General features: G+C 34.6%; 1 protein-coding gene across 1 annotated transcript; it reads left to right on the forward strand.

Moving 5' to 3' along the window:
• The first annotated feature begins 502 nt into the window (after positions 1-502).
• LOC113232612 (DC-STAMP domain-containing protein 2-like) lies at positions 503-16,735 on the forward strand. Its single transcript, XM_026467382.1, has 18 exons — positions 503-626; positions 1,617-1,776; positions 2,199-2,462; positions 4,319-4,532; positions 4,730-4,883; positions 5,333-5,501; positions 5,582-5,749; positions 6,018-6,161; positions 6,647-6,746; positions 8,441-8,545; positions 9,021-9,143; positions 9,842-9,920; positions 10,730-11,184; positions 11,761-12,055; positions 12,832-12,955; positions 13,949-14,072; positions 16,503-16,569; positions 16,671-16,735. Exons 1-18 carry the CDS (start codon positions 612-614, stop codon positions 16,674-16,676), a joined length of 2,766 nt encoding a protein of 921 aa, XP_026323167.1. The 5' UTR covers positions 503-611; the 3' UTR covers positions 16,677-16,735.
• Positions 16,736-18,764: the final 2,029 nt, after the last annotated feature.

Consider the following 18,764-nt stretch of genomic DNA (forward strand, 5'->3'; position numbering starts at 1 on the left):
CTTTTACTATCTGAATACAGATTTGACATTTCCAAATTTTGTTCTGAAAAGTGTGATTGGATTCGTGGGAGGGATTATACTGACTTACCTTTGCTTCTTGTTTTTTGTCTTCCAACTGTCAATATCTTTGATACATGCTACTTTTATGAGCTCTATCATCGGTGTTTTACTAACTTTGGGATTAGCTTTCAGTTATAGGATAAGGTAATTTGTAGACTTTCATACTTTTATTAATGATTGTACAAATTCCACTACTAGTTCAAGAACTTTGATTTTACCTTATTGTGTATACCTATGCCTTATTGTATTGTTTTCACTATGATTGTGTAAATCAATTAAAGCACAAACTCTCGGAAACTTTTCAAAATCTTGCCGATAAGAATGTTCCTCAAAGGACCAGTTCAAAGGACCATAAATGAGTGCATCGTTTAATGGGCACTCTATAGTATACAAGTACTTGTACATTTATTTTCAGATGTCTAGTCATGCTTCTAATACCCCAATGCTTCTCCCGTGTTGGGCGATACACCATCACTTGCTACGCCCTGGTTCTTATTCTAACTGGCCCTGCGACCAACACCTTGAAGAACTCTGAAGTTTTGTCAGAATCTATGGCTTGTGGACAGGTAAGGCTTATTGACAACGATGTGTTTATTTGTGTGGAACTTCTTGTAAATGTGTTCCTATTGATATGTTGGCTATGGACTGTAAGACTGTTTGTACTGTAATTTATGCCTATACGCCCCCATCCTGGGCACGAATCTCTTCTATGAAGAGAGTTGAGGCCATGTATCACGCTGTCACAATGTGGATTGGAGACTTCATTTTGTATCCCATTAGTAGAATCTTCACTGCCCTGCAAGATCGTAGAAAAGCCAAACTAGCTCCTAATTGATGCAATAATAACGTGACCATTATTTTTTCCACTAGCAGCGGGAAACCTGTAAAGTTATTATTGTTTTAAATAAAAACACATTTTAATGAGTGAGTTACGTAATGTTTATTGATAAAAAAAACTAATCTTGTCTAGTCTTGTGGGCTAGCTTTGTATATTTTTCGGATGAGCAATAATTGCTTTGAGGTGCGGACGACAAGGCTTTTTTGCTGTTACGTTTTCGCGCCATTTTTTAAATTTATTATCCCGTGTGTCCTGTTTTGTCAAAACGGGACATTTTTAAGTATTTTGGGGACACCAAGCTTAAAACCGGGACTGTCCCGCTCAAAGCGTACGGACGTATGGTCACGTTATGTAATAATAACTTCATTAATAATAACAATCAGTTCTACTTCTCTAGTGTCCAGTTTTTGAAATCGGGACAGTAGAATCTACATAATTGCCAACCTAAAAATAGTACCTGCACGTAAATATACTATGTATCACTTGCCATAACACCTCTGACAAATATTTATACGTTTTTGGTTGGGTAAACCTTTAAACAGGCAAACAACTCGTAAAGCTTCTATTGATCTTCTTCGAGGCATTAAACTTTTGGTCTATTCGCTAATGTAATGTATAGTGTAGATATACTTATGCTGAATCTAGAAGACAAGCCAATCTCAATTGGTGGAAATAGTTCAAGATATATTTGTTTTTATTGTCTCGTATTTTATTTCAGGAACAAATAAAAACAACATTGAATCTGTTAAACAAATTTGAAGAGAGACCTCTCGATTCTATTAAAGACAATCTGAATAAACTCATTGACATGTTGACAGATTTAACTAACAAGACTAAAAATGTTCTTGTTAGGGTGCAACGATTAGTGATGACTTTAGGTGAGCAATGTAATGATATATTTTCCTACAGGACACCAGAAGTGGTACAGACCAGATAATTTACATAAAGTGGCTTAAAAAGAAAAATACAACAGCAAGGATGAACCTACTACCTACCCAATAATTAGCTTCAGATAGTGCCTTTCAAAAATATAACCAAAAGCAACTGACTCAAGTAATGGTTTAACCATTTTTCTTGTCGGACTCTCTTGATAGAGTTATCGTAGTCTTAGAGGGGCCTATTCAACGTGTTTTTAGGATTAACTCCAGTTCTATTTCTAACATTATAGACAAACTATCATTCTGGTTGACAATATGATCTGACCTAGTTAGGTATGTGCTATACAAACTTCATAAAAAAAAAATACTACACTGATACGGAATTACTTTTCAAATTTCATATATTTTATCATTTATCGCAGCTCATAGTCTCCAATCCGGTGCTGCCTGGTTAGAGTCAGTACGAAGAACTTGCGACCATAGAGTTGGAGATTCTCATAAAGTTTGCATCAATGCCCTGAAATTCTCAGTTCTGGATTGTAATGCCAATTTAGGGCCTAGATTCAATTGGCTGTGTAATTTAGATTATGTGGCTGAAGCAGCCTGCTCGTCAGCTAAAAAGGGCAATCATTTCTGCGTGCCTCTGTATTTTGTGGACAACAATATCTTAGCCACTGTAACAGAAAGTAAGTGCTTTCAATTATCTGAGCATACCGTAGAATGAATAAAAAATGAACGACTCTTTACAAGTTTATGGTTAAGTGAGAATATCAAATAATATAATTGGAAGGATATAGGATACCGGCTATTGTAAAATAGGCCATAATGAAAACGCTGATGGCGACACGGCGAATGGCGTCATCATAAGTGAAGGAGACTTGCAAAGACCAACGACTATAAATTGTGAATTCAAATGAAAAAAGGGAATAACCAAAATATAAAGTGGGGTCGGTAGCTTGTAAAACCTGACGCGCACAACCGTGAACGAATGTTTTTACCCCAATTTAAAAACAAACAACCGCAACCAATTATAATTAATTTTCAAAAATGTTACATCCAAAACATTACCTCCTAAGTAGGAGTAACATACAGTTGTACCATAAATAATACTGCACACAAAAATGTTCGTACTTTTCTTGCCGTAGTGTTTATAAATGTATTGAGTCAATATAAAATGTGCAATGTATGTACATCATTGAATTTTGTCAGTACATTGTTGATATTCTCTTCGGTAGAGCAGTACACCGGAACTACAGAGATAGCACCTGAGAAAGCTTGCAGTTGGTTTTTGAAATCCCTTTTATTTATTTTATTTAATTTTAAACCCTGTTACTGTCCACGAACGGGTTACAATGATATCGCACTAAGTTGGGTGTTACTTATTTAGGTTACAAGTAGAGATGGCAAAAACTGCTTATTTTTATAAACGTTTAAGCGTTGTAGCTTTTTTTAAAAAGCGTGCTTTTTAGAGGCTTTTCACCTATACGTTTTTTAGTTTGAAGCTTAAAAAATGTTTAGAAAAACATTTAAGCGCATAGATATTTATGTTAATAACAAACAGTACAGAATACTAAAAAAACCAACCTCAAAAGTCATTCATCCCCTAATTTGCCACCCTTAGCGGTGGAATATTTTCTTCAAATTTAAATGGGACCACTTCTGAGGTACCCTCTTTCCAACAAAAAAGAATCATCAAAATCGGTCATAAATGTTATACTATACCGGATATACTATACCTACCTAAAAATATAAATATTATACCGGGGTTATCGCGTAACATACATACAAAAAAACAGTCGAATTGAGAACCTCCTCCTTTTATTGAAGTCAGTTAAAAATAGCTTGCAACGTTGTGTTGATGGAGAAAACCAAAAGTAGACCACTGAAGGTGTAAGTTTATTTGTAAAACACGCGTTTTATTTTTATTTATAAAATTAATATTCACATTGACGAAGTAATTTGTTTAGGAAACATAAATGGCGGGACTTAATACTTAGGCACGTTGTAAAAAATAAAATTGTTGACTAAAGACCTCATAAAACCAAACTTTTTAAGTGCTTTTCGTTTAAATTCTCACCTCTAGTTCCAAGTACAACTGCACCGATGTGGCAGGTTAGGTTAATACCAGGGTTCCATCACTCGCTCAAGGTTACACGATATGTGACTACCGCTGAGTGCGCCGACGTCGGCGCAAGCGCTCATACACGTCTTTCATTTATGAGCATACGGCTCCGCACGAACTGCACACGGCGGGCAACCTTATTTTCACCTCTCTAAGCGCGTGCTAAGGTTCCTTTTTCCTCGTAGTCAGCACATGGTGTCGGTAGTCAGATTTAGTAGGCTGTTATAGCGTCGGTATTTTCGATTTTGTATAAGAGTGATGTATCCTTTACATAGTAACTATTAAGTAATTTTTTATGTACCGCCAAAATAGTGTTTATCTTAGTCTATAATTGTGTAGGAATTTATTTCGTTGTTTGAGAGTCCACAAACAAATCCTGAACGTCACGTCCGTGAATTAATTAATATTATAATATTTCAGAACTGAAATTATTTACCGAACGCGTTAAGTCTTTGCTGAACCTGCAGGTCAAAGTCCACCGTTCCTATACATTTAGCAGCAACGCCAGCAAATCTGCAAGTCAAGTAGCTGCGGGAATTGTTACTGAGATCAGGAACAGAGCTGATCCGTTACTGACTTGGTTATCTTGGAGTCCTTGTGTCACTAGTTTATTCTTGCTGCTTATAATCTTCCGGTAAATACATTCTTTATTCTTGTTATGAAAGACATTTTTTGTATCACTGTTTGATACTTGCAAGGGACCTTAACAGGTTCTCTCTGAGGATATTAATATACCCAGACACTTGAAAATGACAAAATTATATAATTTTGACATTTTTAAAAATAAAAAGCTACCTTACTATTAGTTCTACAGAATTTAAGACTTTTTAGAGCTAAAGAATACCAGAACATGTTCGAAACAAGATCTCGATTTGATAATCGCTATATGACAAAGGAATTAAGAGCTATAGACTTGAAACGTCAAAAGCAAGGCAGAGATACGGTGCTGCCTTTGAACAGAAGGGAAAAAGTCAAGTACATTCACGTAAGTGGACTAATAACAATGAACCTTACCTTCGTTTTTGTTTGAAGTATTTTGTATTAGGAATAAGGAGCAGGAACATTCGATATCCTAAGATACCTGACACCCCAGTCGGTCTTTCCGTTTTGGAAGCCTTCTTACGCATTCAACAGAAAAGTGTAAAGATATTCCATATTTTTGGTTGAAATTTGTAATTATGTAATGTAATTTAAAAATGTCAAAGATTAAATTAGCTTAAAAAGTTTCTTACAACGACATTCACTAACGATACAATAAGGAAGACCAAAATGAATTTTACGGCTTATAGGTTAAAGGATAATTAAGTTTGTTGAACCCGAAAGGTGTTCACACTGATCTATTAACCAAATAGGGGGTCTGGAATTTTAGGGCACCCAGTGTACCTATAAAACTGCATGTTTTCTGATCATTACGTTTTTGATACCTACACACAGACAACATCGTTTCGCCTGGTCTCATCAGAAAAATTCAATTTGTCTCGCTCAGTAGTATTCATGACTTTAACAACTTTCAAATTGATGATCCACATGGTCGCCGATTATAGTCTTTATTGGGTTTTGATGACTATTCGATACCATGGAAGGTTCCAGTCGCCTATAAACCGTAAGAAATTTATTTAGGTAAATCTCTTTACCAAAATTTTCATCTTCAAGTTTGTATTGATGATTTTACTTCTGTTTAAGCGGGAAATCCACAACCGAGTTTGAGAATCAGTAATTTAGGGCTCGTTTCTAAAATCTACATTGCAATATTAGACGCTCTGCGTGCACCCATAATTTTTGCCTCTGCGTCTCCTGTAACTTGTCTACCTGATCCGTCGCCACCTGATTTCAAGAGATATTCACAAATTGGTAAGGTCTCTTACACAACCCTAAGGCTATTTTTTTATATAGTACAATGAGATGTTTTATAATCCAATTATATAATCAAATTAGCAAAGAACGCACATGACCATTTGCAGATTCAGGTTTCTCAAAAACTTCAATGCCATCAATGACTTGGTAGTGGGATCTAATTAAACAGTGTTTGATTAGTTTTTCATATCTTGTGAGGCTGCATTTAAAATCGAGAATCATTTTTAAGAGCACTGAGTTGTGTATTATAATTTCAATTTCTCAGGTATCTTAATCGTTATGCTTTGGTTCTTCTCCCTTTTCGAACCATATGGACTGCGATTGCGGCATTTGATAATGGGCCTTTATAGACCAGAAAGAGCTAAGACGCGCGCTGTATGGTTATACAACCATATTCTAAGAGCAAGAGGTTGTATCTTTCACTGTTACTGAATGTCCTATTATTATTATATTACATATATTTCATACAATTATGGACCCTAATAAATTTGTGTCTTACATTTTATTTAGGGACTAATTTGGTAAATAAAACACTGAAGTTTGTTGCTTTGGTCCTTGTCAGTAAAAATATATTTTGCTAACAACCGAATCTTTGAGGGAATCATATATCCCCGCTACGTTCTTCAGGATGGAGTTAGTGCTACCCCACAATCTACAGGGCCGTCTTTTTGCGCATGATAGCGTAATAGTTATCAGTACGCACCTGCGCAAACATTCCACCATATCCTGAAGCCGTTATTGTATTAAATACGAAAGGCGCTAACGGCCTTCAGCGTGAAATTACACCATAGATTACACGTGTAGTGTACTTGGCAATAGGCTTGAAATCTGAGTCTCTAAAGAATAAATTAAGCCATTTGCGCCATGTGTAATTTTGTATTCATATTCTTTTAGGGTGCTTTATGAAATGTGCCCGGCGATTATTGCATCGGGAATACAAATATCACACTGAAGAAAGACATACGTTCCAACGGTGGTTGGACAGGCATCTCCCGTAAGTTTATGGTTAACTAACTACAACTCGACTAAGTGCAAGTTTGGAAGGCACTTCGTTAACTTCGGTAACTTTTGAAATGTCTTAGAGATAATGGACGGTAAGATTCGAAACCCGCTTCTGAATCATGGATTGTAACTTGGATGTCCTCAATTTTTCGACAAGGATTATTCAATTTTAATTGCTTGAGGTTGAAGCGCATGATTAGTCATTGTTGCTACAAAATCGTTGCTTTCAAACGAAAATATTGCTGCAGACAGCCATTTCATACAATTGATATTTTGAATTGACATGTGACAAGTTAACATTGTCAGGTGAAAATTGTTACATTTTTCCATCGAGTATATAACCAGAAATAGAAACAAAATAACGGCCATCCATATCTGGCATTCCATCAGATAAATGGTCCTTATATCACTTTTAAATATTAACTCACGTTTGCGCTGAAATCAAAATTAGAAAGCTGAAGTACTAAAGCGCCAACAACTGACCTGTGTGTAGGTACGTCTCCGTATATTTTTTCATAAATATTCTGTATTTATTGTAATAAAGATGGGGGGCAACATCTACTTACAAAATAAACGGAACCACATGACATCGGTAATTAAATATGTAATTTTTCAATTTTCGTCCGTTATAGCAAAGCTCAAGTTAAACTGGTCGATTGGAAATGAAACAATTGACGACACAGTAATTATATTTATGGTAATTAGATATTAAATATGTAATTTTGAAATTTCCGTCCGTTATAGCAAAGCTCAAGTTAAACTGGTCGATTGGAAGTGAAACAATTGACGACACCCGTCAATTGTTTCGAATTCGGGCTGGCCAATCGGAGCGCAGTAGTCACCGTAATGATATAGCAGAATAGTTTTTAAGCAAATTAAATGACATTTCGTCTCTATTTCGAGTTAAAAAAATGGCGGGCTTTTGAAGTTACGAGTACAGTTTTTACAAAGATTAATTTTGTTTTAAGTATATTATGAAGAAAATACGAGGAAAGAAATAGTGATTAAGAAAGTTACAACTGTATTCCTTATTTTAAACCAAATCACAAAAGAGTTTATCCTGAAAATTCCAATAATCACGAATTCAAAGTTTTTGTTCAAAGATGGTTCAAAGTCATAGAAGATGCTGAGATTTAAGTGAAAGTGAAAACATAAATATTGACTCCCGCCGCTTAAGACTACTTAAAAAACCCAAATAAGTGAACCGACATGTGTACAGACATGTCCTGAAGTGAACTAAGTTATTTAAGAGAAAGTGAAAACATAATGTATTAGAATCGCAATGGAAAATATTAATGAGGATCTCGATAATTAAACGAAGACATGGCTCAAAAGACTTGTATACAAGCCAAAACTCTTAAAAAAATATTTCTGGTTAAATACTCGACGGCTGTAGCCGACACGGTAATCTTTGCAAAATTCATATTCAAATTTATTGCATTGCCATTGTTGTCTTAGATCTGTTTACATGATTTTGCGCTTTATACACGTACCTATAATAGCACCCCTTGGGGCACTGCAACTGAAAATGTAGATTATTAGAATCTGTTGACAGTTATGACAGGCGTTGTGCCTTGTAAACATTCTTGTAAACCATTATTTTCTGGTATTAGTCACCATTGCTCTGTCAATAACGACAGTACAGTAAAAAAACCAAACCTGAGAAGAGTAAAATTAATTTCTCAGATTCTGGTGGCTTCGAATGTTACTTGGTACGTCGCCAAAAATAATGCGTTGCTTACTTTGCGGTACCACAGAACTTCATGGCGATCCCGATACAAAACTTATTAGGTGAGATTTATTATATATATTACAAAACAGAAAATAATATGGGTAGGGATATTTAATTCTTCTACTTTTTTTATTACAAACACTGAGTACGCTGAACTACTGGGAATACTAAACTAAACTATTTCTGTCTTTCTGATAACGCACTAAGGCTCAATTTACATTGCCACGTAATGGAATGGAAGTGATTTTTTGTAAAAAAAGTAGTACCTAGCATAATGAACTTTACGTCAAGTATGTAACTACGAGCCCATAAATCATATTGCAATTCCGGAGAATTCTCACACAGTTTCGGGAACTCCTGCAGCTGCCGTATCGTATTTAGTTTGTATATTACACAATTGACATTAAGTTCGTTATACTGTATACAATATTGTTATAAAAGTTTACTTCCATTCCGTTCCGCAGTAATGTGAATTGAGCCTAAAGCACGAGACACAACGATACGAATTGTATTAAAATTATACTTTGTACCTAGATGTCAAATACCGCAGTGCCCAGGCATATATTGTAGGCACTGCTTTTTCGACATCGGCGAACTGTGCACCATTTGTCTGTCTCCCTCTGATTATGGTGACATGAGTGACGTTAGTATTGAAAAGTAAGTAACACTGCATCACACAAAATCAACATCTTTTAAGGAAATTCTTTGTACAGAACTGGAGGCCATCCGAAAAATTAAGACAATTTAATTAACCAATTCCAGTAATTTGCACCCTTGGTGTAACAAGCCGCAACTGCAAAATTTCAACCTTTCAGGAGAGAGGTTCGAAGATTCTACGAATTAAATTAGTCCATAACTTTTTATACTCAAGTAGGAGAGTTATAAAATTTCACATATACGTAATTTGTTTCATATACTTCTTATTATGACTTTCTACTTAAAAGCACTTTTGACGTATAATCACATGTGACTTTATTGTACCAAGGGTACTAATTTCTGGCTATTACATTTTTTCTTTTCTTTTATTTTCTTTACAACACTAGCATTGTTAAAATCGTCGCCTTACTTCTTCAAACCTGTACTGTATCTTAAAGCACAAAGTTACTGAAATGCAAATATGGATTGTACATACAAATTTTGCAGGCTGGTTTCACATCACATATCCTTCATATTCACACACTGGCTTTTATTTATTCTTAAAGTAATGCATCCAAATTAACGCCCTTCATAAAAAAATTAAAATAATAGAAAGTTTTGCCATCCACTCTTTATAAGGTACGAGTTAGAGAAAGTAAGGCGGAATGTTATTGCGAATTCGTTACGTCACTATGATGCATTGTCAAAAAAAATTACAGAGGTTCCTCAGACGACGACAGTGACAGCGATGACTGTGATTTCGAACCCCAAAGAAAAAGAACGCTGAATAACGATGAGGTCATTTCTTATACACGTACTAGTAGTTATCTTGTACATTAACTGTGCTTTGGCAACATCACCTGAAACGTCTAATTCATATTATATCTTGCGCTCGCACATATTCTTCCCAATCATTAACCTAGCAACAAATGGACGGTCCGAACCAAAAGGGCCATTCAATCCCAAAAAGAGCATCAATCGCGCATCAGTCTTCGATTGGTCGACCATCAATGCGTGTGTCAATCATACTACGGTATGATAAAAACTTGTAAAAACGTAAACTGAAAAAACAGGATAGTGTATCATATTTTCATTACGTAGTATATTATGTAATCCTAGTTATCGTTCAAAAGTGTTATTTCGTACATTAGTACAGTATTTTATTTATATTTAAATTAATCGTAAATAGAAATTACTGAAGCAATAAAAGTAGTCACATAATAGTTAACTGTCTTTTCCTATACATTGCATGCACAAAAGACAGAAAGAGACCCAGTATGTTATTGTTTATATAGGTTAATTCCGGACACTTTTTGTCGTCCATTTGTTGGTATGTCAAAGTTCCCAATGTTAGGGTTTTTAGGTATTCGCGGTTACTACACATTGGATATGAAACTATTTTTTCCGGATAAATGCCGAGTATTTGTTTTTTCCAACAAAGCAACAGGTTTTTACACTACAGCCAGTCAGCCACGACAACGGGACTTGAAAGAGTGCGAAACGTTAGTTTGTTAGAAAAAAAACAAATATACGCGATTTAGATCCGGAAAAACTAGTTTCATTTAATCATAATTTTGCTTTTGACTTACATTTTTTGTTTTAAGTAGTTTACAACGGAAACTAATGAAAAACAGTCATCTTACGATAAACGATCTAAGAAAAGATGGTGGGCCTGGCCTTTGGAGCAAGAGACACGATTTACTAACCAGTTTGAAGAAATATCCTCATTTGATACGTTTAAAGATGAAACTATATGTGACAATGGAGTTTGTAATGAATTTGGGGATATATGGAATAAAGCTTTGAAAGTACGACGTAAAATATACGAACAGGACATTAAACAAAGAGAAACAATAAATTGTATACAAGTAAAACGCATTGACAATATGATGCAGTCATTGAAACCTGAAAGTATTGATATAGCTAACAAATCTATAGACAACAAAACCAAAAAATTCTCAACATTATCTAAAAGAATACAAAGGGATAGACAACACTGTAATGATGGAGATTTTCAAAATCATATAAAAAATGATGATAAAGAGAATAAAATCGCAACACTGTATGCGTCATTGAAAAGGTTTTTGAAAAATTTCGAAGCTCATTTATATAAAGAATGTTCTCTGGATGGTTACACCAAACAAAGTGAAACTACAAATTCTCTATTCCCATTCAAATATACTTTCTTCAATTTTAGAAAGCGAAGAAAAAAAGAGATGTCTGCCAACAACCTCGAAAACAAAAAGGCAACTAATTTTACATTAGATTCTCCAGAAATAAATATTGAAAGAAAAATAAATTGTATAGATATATGCAATAGTGAATTTGGCACACACAAAAGGCTGTCTGAAGGTTTTTATAACGGAAGTTGTTATACAAATAAAGCTATTGTGAATTGGAATAAATTGGAAGATGAATATAACCGAAAAGATAAAACGAGTGTAAAGTATTACGGTCACAGAAATACTGATCTAACTTATAACATAACATACTATACTGGTTTGACTGTCGATCGACATGAGAACAACAAGCATATACATGAAAATAAAGATTGCAATCAACAAAATTGTAATAAATCTATTTTCAACACATCTTTATGCTACTTATTTCATACTTTTATACATTACTTTGGATCCAGAAATAAAATTGCATCTAATTCTAATGGTAGAAACCAAAATTACATGATTATGAATTTGGAACAATCTGGTTGTAAACCTGATTACAATATGAAACCTATCATAGCAAGTGACATAAGTGCTAACCTAGCAAACTCGCATCTCAAAGAAATGGAAAATTCCAGAAAATATAGACTGGCAACATATCTCGCAGAATACGACTGGAAAGAGAACCATATTGAGTGCAGAAATTGTTTAAGAACTGGTTTGCAGGGGCTATTATCTATTTCGGAGTGTGAAATCTCTATTCCATGCGTCGTACGTTTTATATACATTTAACTAGCTTTATATAATTAATTCGGCCTTTACGGCAGATAGACAGATATTTAATACATAGTTTGCATAACGACTTAGACTATGATTTTTGCGCGTCTTCTCGTTGTGCGTCTCACCAAAAGTGTCCAATGAAATTCCGCTTTATTTGCTTGTTTTGTTTGCTGTCGACGATTAAATTGTTTTCGTGCAGCGAGGCGTAGTACGGACGACACATCTCTCTTTGGACATCTGATATTAAAATCTATTTAATAACTTACGTGGTATTGCACCCTTGTATTGGTGTAATGAGGCCACATCTGCAAAATGACAACTTTTCAAGATAGAGACTAAAGAGTCTACTGAGGAAATTAGTCGATAACTTTTTAATGCTTTTAATAGGAACGTTATAAAATTTCACATAAACATATGCAGTTCGTGCTATTTTAACATTATTTTAATGACTTTAATGCGATAAAGGCACTTTTGACGTATGATGACATGTGGTTTTATATACCAAACAAGGGTAACGTTATGATGATCCAAAAATTAAAAATCATCTTTCCTATTAACTGTATTCAATACTTTTCATTAAATGCATTGTATAAATGACTAATCATTGCATTATTCGCGTACAGAAATAAATAAATTTTTATTGTATTACCTATCTTAATCAATTTTTATTGTATTACTATATGTTAACGAGAATGAAAATTCATTATAATGGATATGTTAGATTTGAAATAATATTTACAATTTGTAATTCTATTTGTGAATTTTAGGACAAGTATAATAATACGTCCACTAATGCAATAATTGGATTTCATAATGATGGTCCTAACGATACCGTACTGGAAATATTGAGCCCTTTGCGTAAAGTAGACAAAAAAATTTCTTCATATAGATGTAAGTAACAATTACGGTACACTACGTTACAAGGCCATACCTATTGTTTAGCTGGACTACGATGGTACATAAAATAAGTACTATCTAAAACGCGGCTGAGTGACAAATGGTCAAATAACCATTTAAATGTCTACATTTATTTCTCTCGTGAGTTTGGGTGTAATTTGTGGTTGTCTATGTATGTGTCCATGGCACCCGCGACACAGGATTTCCCTAGTGCGGGGCTATGTTGAGTGTGTGTGTTATTATTAATAAAAAAAAGCAAAAGATAGAGCTCAAAATTCTCTTTTAAAAACAGTTAGAATTAGTTAACGTGTTCGACTTATCGGAACTTACCCTAACGTTGCATAGCTGAAATATCTATTTTATTAATAATAAATATCTAGTTCATTAATAATTATACTATCTATAATATAATTAATTATCTAAACTAATTAACTACGTTCAAGCTTGCAATGTATTTAAATTTCATTGTAACTTTGCTACATCCTTACAGGGTATCACATGTTTAAGTTTATCATCTATGTGAAATGCAAATAAATGAATATGAATGAATCTAAAACGGGTTATGGGTTTTATGATATGTCAAAACAATATTTTGTCATCTAACCGCGATTTGGTTTGCTGACGTCAGTATTGTGAATATACCCACAAGATTGTTTTGTTTCCATCTTTATATGTGTAGTGCTTTAGAGAGTCCCTGCTTGCAGTTTTTTTCTGTACGCTAAACTTAGGCTTTTCCAATGTTTTCAATAAGTGAATAGGTATGTTTACACGCTCCATCATCGACCTCATCGTCACTTTCCATATGAGATACGAGGTCAAATGCACACTTATTTTTATGTATAAAAAACTTGAAACTTATTTTATCTAAAAAAGGAGGCATTTTAGGAAAAGAGGAAACTGTTTTAACCAAAATGAAAAAAAGTCATAGATGTAGTAGAATTCTTATTCCCTGAGTAGAATAATCATATATAATATTTCTACATGCAGGTAGTTCGATTGCGATGACAAGGAGCATGAAATACTTCAAGTCACTTGGACTCGTTTCTTTCGATGAAGACCGGCTTGATAAATTGAGCTTTGAAAACAAAGACCTTTCGGTTAAATGTTTGAGGTATTTGAATTTTTTTTCTTCACTAAAAGTACGGTGAGATCATGTAAGAAGAACATACTTTATTTGAGCTCTTGGAAGAACAAATAGACTTATTTATTGAGTTTTTTTGTGAATTAACTCCACTAGTTTTGTTATGATTATGATGAAGTCGACGAAGAAGAGAAAAATTCTGTGTATTCGATCTTCGTATTCATAAAGATAAAATCTTATAATTTTGAAGTATACACTTAATAATCATTACCTACTCTAAATTCTATACTTACAATGTATTTGCCGAAAACGTGCTTATTGTGTTAACATTTTCTCTTCCCCCAAAACATGGGGTAAGAAAAACAGCAATTGTATTTCTTATAAAGGTAATATACCTATACCTAACGTGACTATTATTTTTTTCCGTCAGAGCGGGACGCCTGTAAATTTATTATTGTTTTAAAAATAAAACACACGTTTATGATAGTTACGAAATATGTAATATATAATTAAAAAACTTAAAAATAAAAGAACTATTCTTGTGTAGTCTGGTGGGCTGGCTATTTAAATCTTTCACGTGTGTCCTATTTTGCCAAAGCGGGACATTGTTCGGTATTTTTGGGACAGCGGGACACAAAGTTTAAAAGCGGGACATATGGTCACGTTATCGTTTTTTTTTCCCACCTTTTGGATTTGGAACATCGAACCTAGCGACATCTGTTTAAAATCGTTTATACTAATTTGTCAGTTTTATAGACTGATAGGGTATGAGTTAAGGTTTCAAGTCCCTCTTCCTCTAGTGTTCTTCTTACTCCACCTGACCTTATACGATACTTACTTACTTCGCTTGCTCAGATACCTTATTGGCCTTCGACACCAAAGTAAGCCATTTCTGTCGGTCCTTATATGGATAAGTTTGTAATTATCACACTTATGCAAAGATGAAAAGCTTATGACAAATCCTACATTTCTTACACGCAAAGTACAGCACGTCGTTTCTTCAAGAAAAACCTTCGCCTGCAACCCTACCCGAAGTTACAGCAGTTATCGAGACATAATTGCAATCAGAAAAGGCTTCATGTCCATGCAATAACAGCGATAAAGACATTGTGCGTTTAGCTTTAGCTCGAATTGCCGAAAGGATCCGTAATAGGTAATAAGGTAATCCGTAACAATCCGTAACGTGAAATTACAAGCACTTGGGATTTGCCAACTTATGTCTCCTCCTCCTAAGCCTTTGGTGTCCTTCGTGGTCGAGTGGCTTGCACTCCGGTTTTCGTAGTGTCGCCAACTCTGAGGTCCCAGGTTCGGTCTCCGGCCGGGGCAATGTGTCTCTGGTCTGGGTGTTTGTGGTACCATCGTTGTTTCCGATTTTCGACGTTGTAAGTGCTTTAGTTACTTACTTTGAGAACAGAGTAACGTATGTGATGTTGTCTAATATATCTTAGAAAATAATTATGTAATCATATAGCCTCAGGGTGACGGGCGCACTAGGAGTGCCCCTCACATCTTTGCAATTTAAAGCTAGGAGTGGCACTGCAATTGTCATAGACAGGCGTATCGCTTAAAAGTCTATGCTACCTTAGCTCGAATTCAAACTTTTCCCATACTAATCGTGTTCAACAGTAGGATGTACAAAATTTTAAGTTTATTGACACCCTATATTACCGAACTCACGCACACAATGAAATGTCAACACGAAGGAGTACGAACGCGCACACTACACAGAAATATTTTTGTACGACGAATGAGCGGTATGCAGAAAAACTTAGTTAAGTTTATGTTATACTGGAATGTTTTGTTTTTTAATACTTTTAAATGTAATAAATACAATAAATAAATAAAATAATAGGGTTCATTTAGCTTGGGTCAAGCGGCATACGGGATTTATTTCAGAATTTTTTTTTCACAAAAGAAATCAAAGCCACTTGAAAAATGTATATAGTATAGTATGCGTGTTATACTTATTTAGTTCAGTTGATGTTAAAAAAATCTTTGGTATGTCAAGTACCTATTGAATACAGCGGTTTTCTTGTAAAATTTCGAGGTAACTTTGTGTTTTATTCTATCGTGAAAACTTTTAGGAATCGTGTTTTCACACCGTATAGTGTAATCAGTGTATATCATTGACTATGGTGTATAACACCAAATTTACTGTATTATATTTTGTCCAAAGTGATCGATTCAACACTTTCACTGTCATGCGGAATCAACCGAAGCCACTTGAAGTCTCTTAACACAAAACTCACGTTAGTTCGTTCCGTTTCATGATATCTTAAAAACGTACATATACGCAGAACCTCTTTCTCGCTCTTATTGGTGGTTTAGGTTAATTATTCGAAGAATTTTGTTATTATTATAGTGGCTTCTACGTCGCTTCTATGACCTACATTATGTAATAAACAAGTAAGAAACTAATACAAATAGAATACAAATAGAACAATGCATGTTTTTTTACAGTAAAGTAGCAATCAAGGAAACACAAACTCTGAAACTTGACGTGCAACATAGAACAACTTCGACTTTGGTAAGTAGGTATACTTGTCTAATAAAAATGAAATTTTGTCGCACCCTGGGTGTAATAAGGCCTTAAACGTTCTACAAACGAAATTAGTCAATAACTTTTAGGCTTAAATGGAAAAAAGGAGTTATAAAACATCCTAATATGTCGTCTTCGAGTGACTACCTCTGAATACTATGCGTTATGAACTTGGATGATGAATGAAAAATTCTCGACAACCTCGTTTGTGATTTCTATGTAATTTGTCAAGACGACGATAAGGTAAATATGGCGTAAAATGTAGTAGACGCAATAATGTTTATAGTTAGCATTTTAATCAGTTCTTTCAGTCACTACCTACCTACATAACTTTAATAATATGTATATTTCTCATTACAAATCTCCGCGCAAAAGCTAGCAAGCGTGGAAAAGGTTTTTGAAAATCGAACTTGACGATGGACTGTAGTGCACCCAATATGGGTGAAAAAGTTCAAAATGCACTATCATAGTGCACCTAACGTTTTCTTTCGTTGAAAATGAAAACAATGACACGAACTACGCGATTTGTTGTACATTATTTATGTAATATGAATCCGGTAGTATATTTTATTCTTATTGCTGTTGACATTATTATAGACAACGATAACTAATTTTGTTTATTAAAACTGATTCGCTCATAGTTCAAATCTTTTTCTTTCATCTACCATGTTCCTCGCTATAGTGAGGTGAAAAGTTGTGTGTTTCGCTCGGCAGCAAAGTTGTTTTGCGTCTTGTGCCTTAAAACCCTCGCTACGCTCAGGATTAATTTTTTTTACTTGAACCCTTCGCTTGCTCATTGTTCAATACAAGCACTCGCGTCAAACAAAACTTTGCAGCCTTGCATAACATATAACTATTACCTATGAAATAAATTATTTTTTTACTCCGTCTTTGATACACCGCGCGCCTTCGCGTCACGCAGCGCCCCGATGATTTTACGATCGATTGGCGCACTTCTTTAGTTCGTAATAAAAAAAGTTTTATCAAGCATGGATACATGCGTTTTGTGTGTATAAAGTAATAAGCTGATTGAACTACCATCAGCATCGCACGAATTAAGCTAGACGGTTTTGTCATAAGCGTCTTGTTGCAGCCGGCGAGGCGTTCAACGATGGTAGAAAATAACAACCCTGGTTATTGCCAATATAAAAATATTTTTTTAAAACTAAATCGTTCAAACTCAGATATCCATTCGCCGTTGCTTAACCCAATACATGAGAGGCCATCCAATTCATCAAAATCAACAGGTAAGTTAAGTCAATGGTAATAATAAAGTTATTTGTACAGAAGTGTAGAGCGGTTATTGAATATCGATGCCATCACCAAGTTCGGTAAAACTTCAAATATGTTATTCCAAGGAGTTTACAAAGTGCCAGGTTCCGTGCAATCGACGGTAAAGTGTCAGGTTAAGTGTAATCGGCGGTACTAACTGTACAATACAAAAATAAATATTTTTATTATTAATATATTATTTTAATCTAAGGCCATGTGTTCATTATCTGCTGGCAGTGCCGGCGGCGGTTCGCACTGTCTCACAGTAAATCACCGCTTATTTACGTATCTGCACCAGACTGCGATATGTTTTTGCAAGTAGTGTGTGCATGAATGTTTGAGGTTTTGGGAGAGGATGGATGAGTGTATCTTCTGTGAATTACTAATATTATCTAGTTATGAATTTCACAGTACCTTGGTAATTTACTGTAAGTAAAGCTGTGTAATTGTATGAACGTAAAATTAAAATAAATAATAATAATAATAATAATAACGCTCACACTCAACAAAAATAAATAAAATAAGTAACTATCATTAGATCCAGGTAGCCGTTCCCATTGACACTCGACTTCTAAGAGACAAGTCGATAGTACAAAATGTTTGTCTCCCATAATCAAAATTTAATCGACACAGTCATGAAACGATCCAATGCCATCTAGCGGGTTTTTAGGGAACTATACATATGATGAATAAAGTGGCTTAAAAAATCTATTATATCGAATATTTGTAGTAATTAGTGTAATAATTTCTTTTCTCATAACTGTAATAACCCATCTGTCGGTTCATGCAAGTCGAAGCTGATATACTCGTGCTCAATAGAGGTACATCATGACGAAGATATGTAATGTTTACGACTACCCTATGTATTTACAATTTTTTTTTCCAGAAGCAAATTTACGGCATACCAGCTT

The sequence above is a fragment of the Hyposmocoma kahamanoa genome, unplaced genomic scaffold (genome assembly GCF_003589595.1).
Source record: "Hyposmocoma kahamanoa isolate Upper Pololo Valley unplaced genomic scaffold, ASM358959v1 76, whole genome shotgun sequence".
NCBI classification, from domain to species: Eukaryota; Metazoa; Arthropoda; class Insecta; order Lepidoptera; family Cosmopterigidae; genus Hyposmocoma; species Hyposmocoma kahamanoa.

Excerpts from the sequence above, each read along its gene's own strand:
- LOC113232612 (XM_026467382.1), top strand. Across the intron at positions 1,777-2,198 it reads ACGATTAGTGATGACTTTAG|CTCATAGTCTCCAATCCGGT; the intron begins GTGAGCAATGTA and ends CATTTATCGCAG. Across the intron at positions 4,884-5,332 it reads AAAAAGTCAAGTACATTCAC|ACAACATCGTTTCGCCTGGT; the intron begins GTAAGTGGACTA and ends ACCTACACACAG.